The sequence below is a fragment of the Oncorhynchus masou genome, chromosome 5, assembly GCF_036934945.1.
Source record: "Oncorhynchus masou masou isolate Uvic2021 chromosome 5, UVic_Omas_1.1, whole genome shotgun sequence".
Classification (NCBI taxonomy): Eukaryota; Metazoa; Chordata; class Actinopteri; order Salmoniformes; family Salmonidae; genus Oncorhynchus; species Oncorhynchus masou.
The window spans coordinates 5,390,991-5,407,386 of record NC_088216.1 but is presented as its reverse complement, the minus strand read 5'-3'; the positions used below and the strand labels follow the sequence as shown (position 1 = coordinate 5,407,386).

At 44.1% G+C, this 16,396-nt stretch overlaps 1 protein-coding gene across 1 annotated transcript in view; it reads left to right on the top strand.

Moving 5' to 3' along the window:
- Positions 1–11,433, top strand: part of LOC135531426 (UPF0524 protein C3orf70 homolog A-like) — a 31,363-nt gene extending 19,930 nt beyond the window's left edge. Inside the window, exon 2 of the mRNA XM_064959475.1 lies at positions 8,913–11,433. Within this exon, the coding sequence (XP_064815547.1) occupies positions 8,913–9,583 (671 nt within the window). The 3' untranslated portion in view covers positions 9,584–11,433. The remainder of the gene's footprint in view (positions 1–8,912) is intronic.
- Positions 11,434–16,396: the final 4,963 nt, after the last annotated feature.

Sequence of the window (16,396 nt, the reverse complement as noted above, 5' to 3'; positions counted from 1 at the left end):
TAATTTGAATCTTATTTCTTTTTGACAATAGATCAGGCTAGAGAAGGATGGGTGTGATTGTATCACTATGCTGCTAGTCAGTCAGTCAGCCAGCCAGCCAGTTAGTCAGCCAATCTGTCAGCCAGCCAATCAGCCAGCCAGTCATCCAGCCAATCAGCCAGCCAATCAGCCAGTCATCCAATCAGCCAGCCAGTCATCCAGCCAATCAGCCAGCCAATCAGCCAGCCAATCAGCCAGCCAATCAGCCAGTCATCCAATCAGCCAGCCAATCAGCCAGTCATCCAATCAGCCAGCCAGTCATCCAGCCAATCAGCCAGCCAGTCATCCAGCCAATCAGCCAGCCAATCAGCCAGCCAATCAGCCAGCCAATCAGCCAGCCAGTCATCCAGCCAATCAGCCAGCCAATCAGCCAGTCATCCAATCAGCCAGCCAGTCATCCAGCCAATCAGCCAGCCAGTCATCCAGCCAATCAGCCAGCCAGTCATCCAGCCAATCAGCCAGCCAGTCATCCAGCCAATCAGCCAGCCAGTCATCCAGCCAATCAGCCAGCCAATCAGCCAGTCATCCAATCAGCCATGTGCTGCTCTCACACATAATGTTAACATGTGGGCAGTGAGTGTGACTGTGCATGAGGTACTGGTACAGCAATCAAAATCAAATCAAATGTATTTATATAGCCCTTCGTACATCAGCTGATATCTCAAAGTGCTGTACAGAAACCCAGCCTAAAACCCCAAACAGCAAGCAATGCAGGTGTAGAAGCACGGTGGCTAGGTAAAACTCCCTAGAAAGGCCAGAACCTAGGAAGAAACCTACAGAGGAAACAGGCTATGAGGGGTGGCCAGTCCTCTTCTGGCTGTGCCGGGTGGAGATTATCACAGAACATGGCCAAGATGTTCAAATGTTCATGAATGACCAGCATGGTCAAATAATAATAACCACAGGCAGAACAGTTGAAACTGGAGCAGCAGCACGACCAGGTGGACTGGGGACAGCAACATGGTGGGCTGTCTGCTGACAGACATGAGCTCTCTCGCTCAATTTTTTTTCAATTCAAATTGTTTTATTGGCACGACGTAACAATGTACACTACCAGTCCAAAGTTTGGACACACCTACTCATTCAAGGGTTTTTCTTATTTTTTTTTTTGTTGCCATTTTCTACATCTACAAAACTATGAAATAACACACATGGAATTAAGTAGTAACCAAAAAAAGTGTTAAACAAATCTAAATATATTTAAGATTCTTCAAAGTCGCCATCCTTTTCCTTGATGACAGCTTTGCACACACTTGGCATTCTCTCAACCAGCTTCACCTGGAATGCTTTTCCAACAGCCTTGAAGGAGTTCCCACATATGCTGAGCACTGCTTTTCCTTCACTCTGCAGTCCAACTCATCCCAAACCATCTCAATTGGGTTGAGTTCGGGTGATTGTGGAGGCCAGGTCATCTGATGCAGCACTCCATAACTCTCCTTCTTGGTCAAATAGCCCTTTCACAGCCTGGAGGTGTGTTGGGTCATTGTCCTGTTGAAAAACAAATGATAGTCCCACTCAGAGCAAACCAAATGGGATGGCGTATCGCTGCAGAATGCTGTGGTAGTCATGCTGGTTAAGTGTGCCTTAAATTCTAAATAAATCACTGACAGTGTCACCAGCAAATCACCCCCACACCTCCTCCTCCATGCTTCATGGTGGGAACTACACATGCAGAGATTATCTGATCACCTACTATTCGTCTCACAAAGACACGGCGGTTGGAACCAAAAATGTTAAAAAACTCAGACCAAAGGACAGATTCCCACCAGTCTAATGTCCATTGCTCGTGTTTCTTGGCCCCAGCAAGTCTCTTCTTCTTATTGGTGTCCTTTAGTAGTGGTTTCTTTGCAGCAATTTGACCATGAAGCCTGATTCATGCAGTCTCCTCTGAACAGTTGATGCTGAGATGTGTCTGTTACTTGAACTCTGTGAAATGTTTATTTGGGCTGCAATTTCTAAGGCTGGTAACTCTAATGAACTTATCCTCTGCAGCAGAGGTAACTCTGGGTCTTCCTTTCCTTTGGCGGTCCTGATGAGAGCCAGTTTCATCATAGCACTTGATGGTTTTGCAACTGCAATTGATGTAATGATATTGCCAAAACCTAATTGCTCTTTTTTGAGTGTTTATTATTAGTGGATACTGGCCCAATTCTGCCCTGCATGCATTGTATGTAGTTTTCCTCTGGACATGTAGGAGAATCTTACAGAACTCTGCATGCAAGGTTTCAATGGGGTGTTTGTCCCATCGGGTGAAATCTTGTTTTGCAAGTGGAATCCACACTCGCTGCCATAAAGTATAATTGGTTCAATGACATATTCAATTAGTTTTAGCCACATTTGTCTAGGTTTATTCATTTGTATTTGTTTTTTTTAATGGTGTAGAATACCCTGCTTGCTTTCTCACTGTTAATTTACTGCCTCATTTAGGTCTCCAGTTGAGCTTCTTTTTTAAACCTGAGTAACTGTAGTGTGTGGATGTTTACTACCAGGGCCCAGGTCTGACAGGTCCAGGCTCTGCTGTAGACCGTGTGCTGTGGGTGTTTACTACCAGGGCCCAGGTCTGACAGGTCCAGGCTCTGCTGTAGACCGTGTGCTGTGGGTGTTTACTACCAGGGCCCAGGTCTGACAGGTCCAGGCTCTGCTGTAGGCCGTGTGCTGTGGGTGTTTACTACCAGGGCCCAGGTCTGACAGGTCCAGGCTCTGCTGTAGGCCGTGTGCTGTGGGTGTTTACTACCAGGGCCCAGGTCTGACAGGTCCAGGCTCTGCTGTAGGCCGTGTGCTGTGGGTGTTTACTACCAGGGCCCAGGTCTGACAGGTCCAGGCTCTGCTGTAGGCCGTGTGCTGTGGGTGTTTACTACCAGGGTCCAGGTCTGACAGGTCCAGGCTCTGCTGTAGGCCGTGTGCTGTGGGTGTTTACTACCAGGGCCCAGGTCTGACAGGTCCAGGCTCTGCTGTAGTCCCTGTGCTGTGGGTGTTTACTACCAGGGCCCAGGTCTGACAGGTCCAGGCTCTGCTGTAGGCCATGTGCTGTGGGGGTTTACAACCAGGCCCAGGTCTGACAGGTCCAGGCTCTGCTGTAGGCCGTGTGCTGTGGGTATTTACTACCAGGGTCCAGGTCTGACAGGTCCAGGCTCTGCTGTAGACCGTGTGCTGTGGGTGTTTACTACCAGGGCCCAGGTCTGACAGGTCCAGGCTCTGCTGTAGACCGTGTGCTGTGGGTGTTTACTACCAGGGCCCAGGTCTGACAGGTCCAGGCTCTGCTGTAGTCCCTGTGCTGTGGGTGTTTACTACCAGGGCCCAGGTCTGACAGGTCCAGGCTCTGCTGTAGGCCGTGTGCTGTGGGTGTTTACTACCAGGGCCCAGGTCTGACAGGTCCAGGCTCTGCTGTAGGCCGTGTGCTGTGGGTATTTACTACTAGGGCCCAGGTCTGACAGGTCCAGGCTCTGCTGTAGGCAGTGTGCTGTGGGTGTTTACTACCAGGGCCCAGGTCTGACAGGTCCAGGCTCTGCTGTAGGCCGTGTGCTGTGGGTGTTTACTACCAGGGCCCAGGTCTGACAGGTCCAGGCTCTGCTGTAGTCCGTGTGCTGTGGGTATTTACTACCAGGGCCCAGGTCTGACAGGTCCAGGCTCTGCTGTAGGCCGTGTGCTGTGGGTGTTTACTACCAGGGCCCAGGTCTGACAGGTCCAGGCTCTGCTGTAGTCCCTGTGCTGTGGGTGTTTACTACCAGGGCCCAGGTCTGACAGGTCCAGGCTCTGCTGTAGGCCATGTGCTGTGGGTGTTTACTACCAGGGCCCAGGTCTGACAGGTCCAGGCTCTGCTGTAGGCCGTGTGCTGTGGGTATTTACTACTAGGGCCCAGGTCTGACAGGTCCAGGCTCTGCTGTAGGCCGTGTGCTGTGGGTGTTTACTACCAGGGCCCAGGTCTGACAGGTCCAGGCTCTGCTGTAGGCCGTGTGCTGTGGGTATTTACTACTAGGGCCCAGGTCTGACAGGTCCAGGCTCTGCTGTAGGCCGTGTGCTATGGGTGTTTACTACCAGGGCCCAGGTCTGACAGGTCCAGGCTCTGCTGTAGGCCGTGTGCTGTGGGTATTTACTACCAGGGCCCAGGTCTGACAGGTCCAGGCTCTGCTGTAGGCCGTGTGCTGTGGGTGTTTACTACCAGGGTCCAGGTCTGACAGGTCCAGGCTCTGCTGTAGGCCGTGTGCTGTGGGTGTTTACTACCAGGGCCCAGGTCTGACAGGTCCAGGCTCTGCTGTAGGCCATGTGCTGTGGGGGTTTACAACCAGGCCCAGGTCTGACAGGTCCAGGCTCTGCTGTAGGCCGTGTGCTGTGGGTGTTTACTACCAGGGCCCAGGTCTGACAGGTCCAGGCTCTGCTGTAGGCCGTGTGCTGTGGGTGTTTACTACCAGGGCCCAGGTCTGACAGGTCCAGGCTCTGCTGTAGGCCGTGTGCTGTGGGTGTTTACTACCAGGGCCCAGGTCTGACAGGTCCAGGCTCTGCTGTAGGCCGTGTGCTGTGGGTATTTACTACCAGGGCCCAGGTCTGACAGGTCCAGACTCTGCTGTAGGCCGTGTGCTGTGGGTGTTTACTACCAGGGCCCAGGTCTGACAGGTCCAGGCTCTGCTGTAGGCCGTGTGCTGTGGGTGTTTACTACCAGGGCCCAGGTCTGACAGGTCCAGGCTCTGCTGTAGGCCGTGTGCTGTGGGTATTTACTACTAGGGCCCAGGTCTGACAGGTCCAGGCTCTGCTGTAGGCCGTGTGCTGTGGGTGTTTACTACCAGGGCCCAGGTCTGACAGGTCCAGGCTCTGCTGTAGGCCGTGTGCTGTGGGTATTTACTACTAGGGCCCAGGTCTGACAGGTCCAGGCTCTGCTGTAGGCCGTGTGCTATGGGTGTTTACTACCAGGGCCCAGGTCTGACAGGTCCAGGCTCTGCTGTAGGCCGTGTGCTATGGGTGTTTACTACCAGGGCCCAGGTCTGACAGGTCCAGGCTCTGCTGTAGGCCGTGTGCTGTGGGTATTTACTACCAGGGCCCAGGTCTGACAGGTCCAGGCTCTGCTGTAGGCCGTGTGCTGTGGGTGTTTACTACCAGGGTCCAGGTCTGACAGGTCCAGGCTCTGCTGTAGGCCGTGTGCTGTGGGTGTTTACTACCAGGGCCCAGGTCTGACAGGTCCAGGCTCTGCTGTAGGCCGTGTGCTGTGGGTATTTACTACCAGGGCCCAGGTCTGACAGGTCCAGGCTCTGCTGTAGGCCGTGTGCTGTGGGTGTTTACTACCAGGGTCCAGGTCTGACAGGTCCAGGCTCTGCTGTAGGCCGTTTGCTGTGGGTGACAGCAGGCACGAGTCATATGGGTAGAGCAGGCATTTAACCTCTGAATTGTGAACACCAGGGGCTGAGGATTCTACTAGAATAGTGGCCATTGAGGTACAATGCAAAGTATTCAGACCCCTTGACTTTTTCCACATTTTGTTAGGTTACTGCCATATTCTAAAATTGATTAAATTGTTTTTTAAAGACATTTTAAGCAAATGTGTTAAGAAAATATATTCAAATTTACATAAACATTCAGACCGTTTACTCAGTTCTTTGTTGAAGAACCTTTGGCAGCGATTACAGCCTCGAGTCCTCTTGGATATGACGCTACAAGCTTGGCACACCTGTATTCGGGGAGTTTCTCCCATTCGTCTCTACAGATCCTCTCAAGCTCTGTCAGGTTAGATGGGGAGTGTTGTTTCTCATGGTCCTTTAGGTGCTTTGGCAAACTCCAAGCGGGCTGCCATGTGCCTTTTACTGAGGAGTGGCTTCCGTCTGGCCTTTCTACCATAAAGGCCTGATTGGTGGAGTGCTGCAGAGATGGTTGTCCTTCTGGAACGTTCTCCCATCTCCACAGAGGAACTCTGGAGCTCTGTCAGAGTGACCATTGGCCCTTCTCCCCCTATTGCTCAGTTTGACTGAGAGGCCAGATCTAGGAAGAGTCTTGGTGGTTCCAAACCTCTTCCATTTAAGAATGATAGAGGCCAAGTTGTTCTTGGGGACCTTCAATGCTGCAAAAAATGTTGGTACCCTTCCCCAGATCTGTGCCTCGACACAATCCTGTCTCTGAGCTCTACAGACAATTCCTTTGACATTATGGCCTGGTTTTTGCTCTGACATGCACTGCCAACTGTGGGACCTTATATAGACAGGTGTGTGTCTTTCCAAATCATGTCCAATCAATTTAATTTACCACAGGTGGACTCCAATCAAGTTGTAGAAACAACTCAAGGATGATCAATGGAAACAGGATGCACCTGAGCTCAATTTAGCTTCTCATAGCAAAGGGTCTGAATACTTATGTAAATAAGGTATTTCATTTGCACCAAAAAAATTGGTTGTGTATAGATTCATGAGGAAAAAAATAAATGTAAACAATTGTAGAATAAGACTAACGTAACAAAGTGGAAAAAGTCAAGGGGTCTGAATACTTTTTGAATGCACTGTATATTGATTTAATTATGTCATATGTTTCACTGCTTTCAATAACTTTGTAGAACAGTCCTGTATGCCAAACTTATTACCTCTCTGTAGCCAGTGGGACAGTAACAGCATGATTACCTCTCTGTAGCCTGTGGGACAGTGACAGCATGATTACCTCTCTGTAGCCTGTGGGACAGTGACAGCATGATTACCTCTCTGTAGCCTGTGGGACAGTGACAGCATGATTACCTCTCTGTAGCCTGTGGGACAGTGACAGCATGATTACCTCTCTGTAGTCTGTGGAACAGTGACAGCATGATTACCTCTGTAGCCTGTGGGACAGTGACAGCATGATTACCTCTCTGTAGCCTGTGGGACAGTGACAGCATGATTACCTCTCTGTAGTCTGTGGAACAGTGACAGCATGATTACCTCTCTGTAGCCTGTGGGACGGTGACAGCATGATTACCTCTCTGTAGCCTGTGGAACAGTGACAGCATGATTACCTCTCTGTAGTCTGTGGGACAGTGACAGCATGATTACCTCTCTGTAGCCTGTGGGACAGTGACAGCATGATTACCTCTCTGTAGTCTGTGGGACAGTGACAGCATGATTACCTCTCTGTAGCCTGTGGGACGGTGACAGCATGATTACCTCTCTGTAGCCTGTGGGACAGTGACAGCATGATTACCTCTCTGTAGCCTGTGGGATGGTGACAGCATGATTACCTCTCTGTAGCCTGTGGGATGGTGACAGCATGATTACCTCTCTGTAGCCTGTGGGACGGTGACAGCATGATTACCTCTCTGTAGCCTGTCTTACACCATGTCTCCTTCAGAATGATGACATTTACAAGTACAGTCCAAAGGTTCACTAGTGGAGGCCCTGAATGTTCCACATGCTGATAGCGATTTAATATTGCAAAAATACAGTAACTACTAAGATATATCCCATTTAGCAGACGCTTTTGTCCAAAGCGACTTACAAGTCGGCTGGGGCCACTACTTTTACATATGGGTGGCCCCAGCGGGAATCGAACCCACGACGCTTGGCGTTGCAAGCGCCATGCTCTACCGACTGAGCCACACAGGACCCTGATACTGTAACTACAATGATACTGTAACTACTAAGATACATTAACTACAAAGCTCGCTCTATCGATCTGTCTATCGATCTGATGTTGTAACCTTGATTTGGTGTCGTGCTGTAACCTTGATTTCACCACTTCCCCTGTCTGTTCTCTGTACCCACGTTTCATTTAATTTCTGTACCAACTACGTCAGTGACATTGATATTGGATATAGTCTATTCTACCCTCTTTTATCCTCTCCTCCTGTAGAATCTCCCCCCTGTAGAATATCCTGCTCCTGTAGAATATCCTGCTCCTGTAGAATATCCTCCTCCTGTAGAATCTCCTCCTCCTGTAGAATATCCTGCTCCTGTAGAATCTCCTCCTCCTGTAGAATCTCGTCCTCCTCTAGAATATCCTGCTCCGGTAGAATCTCCTCCTCATATAGAATCTCCTCCTCATATAGAATCTCCTCCTCATATAGAATCTCCTCCTCATATAGAATATCCTGCTTCGGTAGAATTTCCTCCTCATATAGAATCTCCTCCTCATATAGAATCTCCTCCTCCTCTAGAATATCCTGCTCCTGGAGAATCTCCGCCTTCTGTAGAACTGATCATCTTATAGAATCTCCTCCTGTAGAATCTCCTCCTCCTCCTCCTGTAGAATATTCTCCTCCTGTAGACGGTGCCACGTTGAAAGTCACTGAGCTCTTCAGTAAGGACATTCTACTGCCAGTGTTTATCTATGGAGATTGCATGGCTGTGTGCTCGATTTTATACATATGTCAGCAGCGGGTGTGGCTGAAATAGTGGAATCCACTACATTTGAAGGGGTGTCCACATACTGCTGTATATGAGTATCTAGCTTATCATTCTAACTGTTTCCCTTGTAATGCCTTCTATCTTTGTGATTGAATACCCATGTATTTCAGGAATGTATTTGTTAGGTTACATAAAGTAACCCTGTCTCTGTACCTCTCTCTCTCTCTCCCCCCTTCTCTCTCTCTCTCTCTCTCCCCTTCTCTCTCTGTCTCTCTCTCTGTCTCTCTCTCTCTCTCTCTCTCTCTCTCTCTGTCTCTCTCTCTCTTTCCATCTCTATCTCTGTCTCTCTCTTTCTTTCTCTCTCCCCTTCTCTCTCTCTCCCCTTCTCTCTCTCTCTCTCCCCCCTTCTCTCTCTCTCTCCCCTTCTCTCTCTCTCTCTCTTTCTCCCCTTCTCTCTCTCCCTCCCCCTCCCTCTCTCCACTTCTCTCCCTCTCCCTCCCTCTCTGCTTCTCTCTCTCTCTCTCTCCCCTTCTCTCTCTCTCTCTCCCTCTCCCCCCTTCTCTCTCTCGCTCTTCCCTTCTCTAGGTAAATATGTGTACCAGCCGATGACCAACGTGTGCCACCTCCCCAGCACCCCAGTGCCTGCCACGCCCACAGACCACCCCCATACCATGGACCTGACAGTCTCATTGGCCGAACGCTTCCTCATGACCGCCCCCGCCTTCCAAGCCCCGCCCTGCCTGGAGTCGCCAAAGTTCTGCATCATCTCAGACCTCTTCGTGGACGACTACATGGTCAAACGCATCAATGGGAAGATGTGCTATGTCCAGAGACCTCAACCTTCGACCATGCCCAGCCCGCCTCAATCACATCCCCCTCACCCCCGGTCCAAACCCCACCCCCAACGGACCCCCAGACACCACCCACACCTCCAGCCCAGACCACACCCCCAGGGCACCAAGCCCAGTGCCCTGGGGGACAAGGTCACCACCCCCAAAATAGACCACTGCTCCTCGCCGGCCAGCTCTGAGGATTCTGGGATAAATGCGCTGGGCGGCCATTACATGGAGTCATGTGACGAGGGTTCTGAGGAAGAGGAGGAAGACGAGGAGGAAGTGGAGGAGGAGGAGGATGAAGACTTAAGTAGTGATGGAGAGTCTAGTCCACTAAGTATGTGGAATCAAGATGAGTGTTCTCTGCTCTCTCCGTCCAGGTCTCTGGTGGAGATTATTGAGAAGATTGAGACAACTGTGTGAGACAACTTGCACTGTCGCGTTGAAATGGAGACGATGAGACCGTGATCTAGCCGGTTCAGCTTAGAGCCACACACACACACACACACACACACACACACTAGCCTGTCAACGTTCCTCTAACTACAGTATACTAATCGTACAACATCAAAACAGTGACCTGTTACTTATGAACTTTGACCTTTCACCTGTTATAGCATGGTTATCTATGACCTTTCACCCTGTTATAGCATGGTTACCTACGGCCTTTCACCCTGTTATAGCATGGTTACCTACGACCTTTCACCCTTTTATAGCATGGTGTACCGACCGCATTCTACTCTGGAGGGATTTCACTTCTCTTTCCAGACCAGTAGTCAGCTGAAAGAACCCACAAGTGAACAAGAGCACAAATGTAGGAATAAGTGAATGTGATCTAGTCCATGACCCAACACACTTAAAGAAGAGCACGATGTGACCATTCTGAGGATTCTAAGTCATGAGGCTACTGCTTTTTACACAAGAATCAAGGTTGAAACCCAAATGGCACCCTATTCTCTATATAGTGCACTACTTTAGACCAGGACCCATAGGGGATAGTGCACTACTTTAGACCAGGGCCCATAGGGGCTGGTGCACTACTTTAGACCAGGGCCCATAGGGGATAGTGCACTCCTTTAGACCAGGGCCCATAGGGGATAGTGCACTACTTTAGACCAGGGCCCATAGGGGATAGTGCACTACTTTAGACCAGGGCCCATAGGGGATAGTGCACTACTTTAGACCAGGGCCCATAGGGGATAGTGCCCAACTTTAGACCAGGGCCCATAGGGGATAGTGCACTACTTTAGACCAGGGCCCATAGGGGATAGTGCACTACTTTAGACCAGGGCCCATAGGGGATAGTGCACTACTTTAGACCAGGGCCCATAGGGGATAGTGCACTACTTTAGACCAGGGCCCATGTGTGATGATGAATCTGTGACATCACGGGCATATTAACATCTGAAGTCTTTTACAACACTGCACATGTTTACAGGCCACACCCACAAACAACACTGATGACCTATAACAGGACTTATCTCCACCGGCGGAGGAGGGGTTACAGCGTCCAGACACACCCAGTGTCCTGCCAAGGCTTTCTGACAATCATCTGACTAGAATCACCCCCCTGTGAACATAGACCCTGTGCATGTAGCTGCCTGAGGAGTCACAGCCCAGGACAGGAATCTCAGTGTATTACAGACACAATGCAGAGCAGTAGCAGTGGGACGAGGACGTTGTTCTGACCACGACAAAACAACAACAAGAAGACCTGCTGTGTGTCTTGTCTGTCTCTAAATGATTGCTCCAATCACATGTTGAGGGTCTTGAACAAAGCACACCTTTCTGATCTATTAACACACAGAAACTATAGACACGCACACACACACGCATATATATACACGCTTTGTGGGTGAATTTCTATTCCTCTCTGATTGAAAGAGAATCGTAACATCAGGGATAAAAAAATATATACGCTTTAAAACATCACTGTAAATACAGATGCAGGATCTTAATTTGATCACCGTGTTGCAGGACAACTTTCCTGCAATGCAGGAAATGTACAACTTGTTGTGTATTTGAGGTTTTAAAAGGCTTCTGAAGTTTCTAAATTCCACTTTGAAATTTCAGACTTGATTTCCATCTATCAACCCCTACAAAAATGTAAATTCATTAAAATCCTGTTGATGCAGGGTTCATTTCATACTGTAGCAAACTGGCTCAAATGAAGATCCTACATCTGTACACATACAGTCAAATGATCACATATTACAGAGGAAATATCAAGCAAACCATGATCTGATTTTTCTAATAAATGTTTTCACTAAAAAGAGGCTGCCTTGTGTGTTTTGTGTGGTGATTGAGTCCCAAGAAGTGAGTTTGTCATTTTAACATTTCTATCAGCATATATCTCTAAAACAGCATTACAATACATCCACCAGCTACAGTAGAGATATAGGATTAATACAGTACAGTATTACCTCACTGTCAACAGTAGAGATATAGGATTAATACAGTACAGTATTACCTCACTGTCAACAGTAGAGATATAGGATTAATACAGTACAGTAGAGATATAGGAGTAATACAGTAGAGAAATAGGATTAATACAGTACAATAGAGATATAGGATTAATACAGTACAATATTACCTCACTGTCAACAGTAGAGATATAGGATTAATACAGTACAGTAGAGATATAGGAGTAATACAGTAGAGAAATAGGATTAATACAGTACAATAGATATAGGATTAATACAGTAGAGTAGAGATATAGGATTAATACAGTACAGTAGAGATATAGGATTAATGCAGTACAATAGAGATAGGAGTAATACAGTACAGTAGAGATATAGGATTAATACAGTACAGTAGAGATATAGGATTAATACAGTACAGTAGAGATATAGGAGTAATACAGTACAGTAGAGATATAGGAGTAATACAGTACAGATATAGGATTAATACAGTACTGTAGAGATAGAATTAATACAGTACAGTAGAGATATAGGATTAATACAGTACAATATTACCTCACTGTCAACAGTAGAGATATAGGATTAATACAGTACAGGGGAGATATAGGATTAATACAGTACAGTATTACCTCACTGTCAACAGTAGAGATATAGGATTAATACAGTACAGTATTACCTCAGTCAACAGTAGAGATATAGGATTAATACAGTACAATATTACTTCACTGTCAACAGTAGAGATATAGCATTAATACAGTACAGTATTACCTCACTGTCAACAGTAGAGATATAGGATTAATACAGTACAGTAGAGATATAGGATTAATACAGTACAATATTACCTCACTGTCAACAGTAGAGATATAGGATTAATACAGTACAGGAGAGATATAGGATTAATACAGTACAGTAGAGATATAGGATTAATAAAGTACAATATTACCTCACTGTCAACAGTAGATATAAGATTAATACAGTACAGTAGAGATATAGGATTAATACAGTACAGTAGAGATATAGGATTAATACAGTACAGTAGAGATATAGGATTAATACAGTACGGTAGAGATATAGGATAAATACAGTACAATATTACCTCACTGTCAACAGTAGAGATATAGGATTAATACAGTACAGTATTACCTCACTGTCAACAGTGGAGTTACAGGATTAATACAGTACAGTAGAGTAGAGATATAGGACTAATAAAGTACAGTAGAGATATAGGATTAATACAGTACAATAGAGATATAGGATTAATACAGTACAGTAGAGATATAGGATTAATACAGTAGGGTAGAGATATAGGATAAATACAGTACAATATTACCTCACTGTCAACAGTAGAGATATAGGATTAATACAGTACAGTATTACCTCACTGTCAACAGTGGAGTTACAGGATTAATACAGTACAGTAGAGTAGAGATATAGGACTAATAAAGTACAGTAGAGATATAGGATTAATACAGTACAGTAGAGATATAGGATTAATACAGTACAATTTTACCTCACTGTCAACAGTAGAGATATAGAATTAATACAGTACAGTATTACCTCACTGTCAACAGTAGAGATATAGGATTAATAAAGTACAATATTACCTCACTGTCAACAGTAGAGATATAGGATTAATACAGTACAGTAGAGATATAGGATTAATACAGTACAGTAGAGATATAGGATTAATACAGTACACTATTACCTCACTGTCAACAGTAGAGATATAGGATTAATACAGTACAGTAGATATATAGGATTAATAAGGTACAGTAGAGATATAGGATTAATACAGTACAATATTACCTCACTGTCAACAGTAGAGATATAGGATTAATACAGTACAGTATTACCTCAGTCAACAGTAGAGATATAGGATTAATACAGTACAATATTACTTCACTGTCAACAGTAGAGATATAGCATTAATACAGTACAGTATTACCTCACTGTCAACAGTAGAGATATAGGATTAATACAGTACAGTAGAGATATAGGATTAATACAGTACAATATTACCTCACTGTCAACAGTAGAGATATAGGATTAATACAGTACAGGAGAGATATAGGATTAATACAGTACAGTAGAGATATAGGATTAATAAAGTACAATATTACCTCACTGTCAACAGTAGAGATATAAGATTAATACAGTACAGTAGAGATATAGGATTAATACAGTACAATGGAGATATAGGATTAATACAGTACAGTAGAGATATAGGATTAATACAGTACAGTAGAGATATAGGATTAATACAGTACGGTAGAGATATAGGATAAATACAGTACAATATTACCTCACTGTCAACAGTAGAGATATAGGATTAATACAGTACAGTATTACCTCACTGTCAACAGTGGAGTTACAGGATTAATACAGTACAGTAGAGTAGAGATATAGGACTAATAAAGTACAGTAGAGATATAGGATTAATACAGTACAATAGAGATATAGGATTAATACAGTACAGTAGAGATATAGGATTAATACAGTACAGTAGAGATATAGGATTAATACAGTAGGGTAGAGATATAGGATAAATACAGTACAATATTACCTCACTGTCAACAGTAGAGATATAGGATTAATACAGTACAGTATTACCTCACTGTCAACAGTGGAGTTACAGGATTAATACAGTACAGTAGAGTAGAGATATAGGACTAATAAAGTACAGTAGAGATATAGGATTAATACAGTACAGTAGAGATATAGGATTAATACAGTACAATTTTACCTCACTGTCAACAGTAGAGATATAGAATTAATACAGTACAGTATTACCTCACTGTCAACAGTAGAGATATAGGATTAATAAAGTACAATATTACCTCACTGTCAACAGTAGAGATATAGGATTAATACAGTACAGTAGAGATATAGGATTAATACAGTACAGTAGAGATATAGGATTAATACAGTACAGTAGAGATATAGGATTAATACAGTACACTATTACCTCACTGTCAACAGTAGAGATATAGGATTAATACAGTACAGTAGATATATAGGATTAATAAGGTACAGTAGAGATATAGGATTAATACAGTACAATATTACCTCACTGTCAACAGTAGAGATATAGGATTAATACAGTACAGTATTACCTCAGTAAACAGTAGAGATATAGGATTAATACAGTACAATATTACTTCACTGTCAACAGTAGAGATATAGCATTAATACAGTACAGTATTACCTCACTGTCAACAGTAGAGATATAGGATTAATACAGTACAGTAGAGATATAGGATTAATACAGTACAGTAGAGATATAGGATTAATACAGTACAGTAGAGATATAGGATTAATACAGTACAGTAGAGATATAGGATTAATACAGTACAGTAGAGATATATGATTAATACAGTACAATAGAGATATAGGATTAATACAGTACAATAGAGATATAGGATTAATACAGTACAGTATTACATCACTGTCAACAGTGGAGATATAGGATTAATACAGTACAGTAGAGATATAGGATTAATACAGTACAGTAGAGATATAGGATTAATACAGTACAGTATTACCTCACTGTCAACAGTGGAGATATAGGATTAATACAGTACAGTAGAGATATAGGAGTAATATAGTACAGTAGAGATATAGGATTAATACAGTACAATATTACCTCACTGTCAACAGTAGATATATAGGATTAATACAGTACAGTAGAGATAGGATTAATACAGTAGAGATATTACCTCACTGTCAACAGTAGAGATATAGGATTAATACAGTACAGTATTACCTCACTGTCAACAGTGGAGATATAGGATTAATACAGTACAGTAGAGATATAGGATTAATATAGTACAGTAGAGATATAGGATTAATACAGTACAATATTACCTCACTGTCAACAGTGGAGATAGGATAAATACAGTACAGTATTACCTCACTGTCAACAGTAGAGATATAGGATTAATACAGTACAGTAGAGATATAGGATTAATACAGTACAGTATTACCTCACTGTCAACAGTAGAGATATAGGATTAATACAGTACAGTAGAGATATAGGATTAATACAGTACAGTAGAGATATAGGATTAATACAGTACAGTAGAGATATAGGATTAATACAGTACAGTATTACCTCACTGTCAACAGTGGAGTTACAGGATTAATACAGTACAGTAGAGTAGAGATATAGGACTAATAAAGTACAGTAGAGATATAGGATTAATACAGTACAGTAGAGATATAGGATTAATACAGTACAGTAGAGATATAGGATTAATACAGTAGGGTAGAGATATAGGATAAATACAGTACAATATTACCTCACTGTCAACAGTAGAGATATAGGATTAATACAGTACAGTATTACCTCACTGTCAACAGTGGAGTTACAGGATTAATACTGTACAGTAGAGTAGAGATATAGGACTAATAAAGTACAGTAGAGATATAGGATTAATACAGTACAGTAGAGATATAGGATTAATACAGTACAATTTTACCTCACTGTCAACAGTAGAGATATAGAATTAATACAGTACAGTATTACCTCACTGTCAACAGTAGAGATATAGGATTAATAAAGTACAATATTACCTCACTGTCAACAGTAGAGATATAGGATTAATACAGTACAGTAGAGATATAGGATTAATACAGTACAGTAGAGATATAGGATTAATACAGTACAGTAGAGATATAGGATTAATACAGTACACTATTACCTCACTGTCAACAGTAGAGATATAGGATTAATACAGTACAGTAGATATATAGGATTAATAAGGTACAGTAGAGATATAGGATTAATACAGTACAATATTACCTCACTGTCAACAGT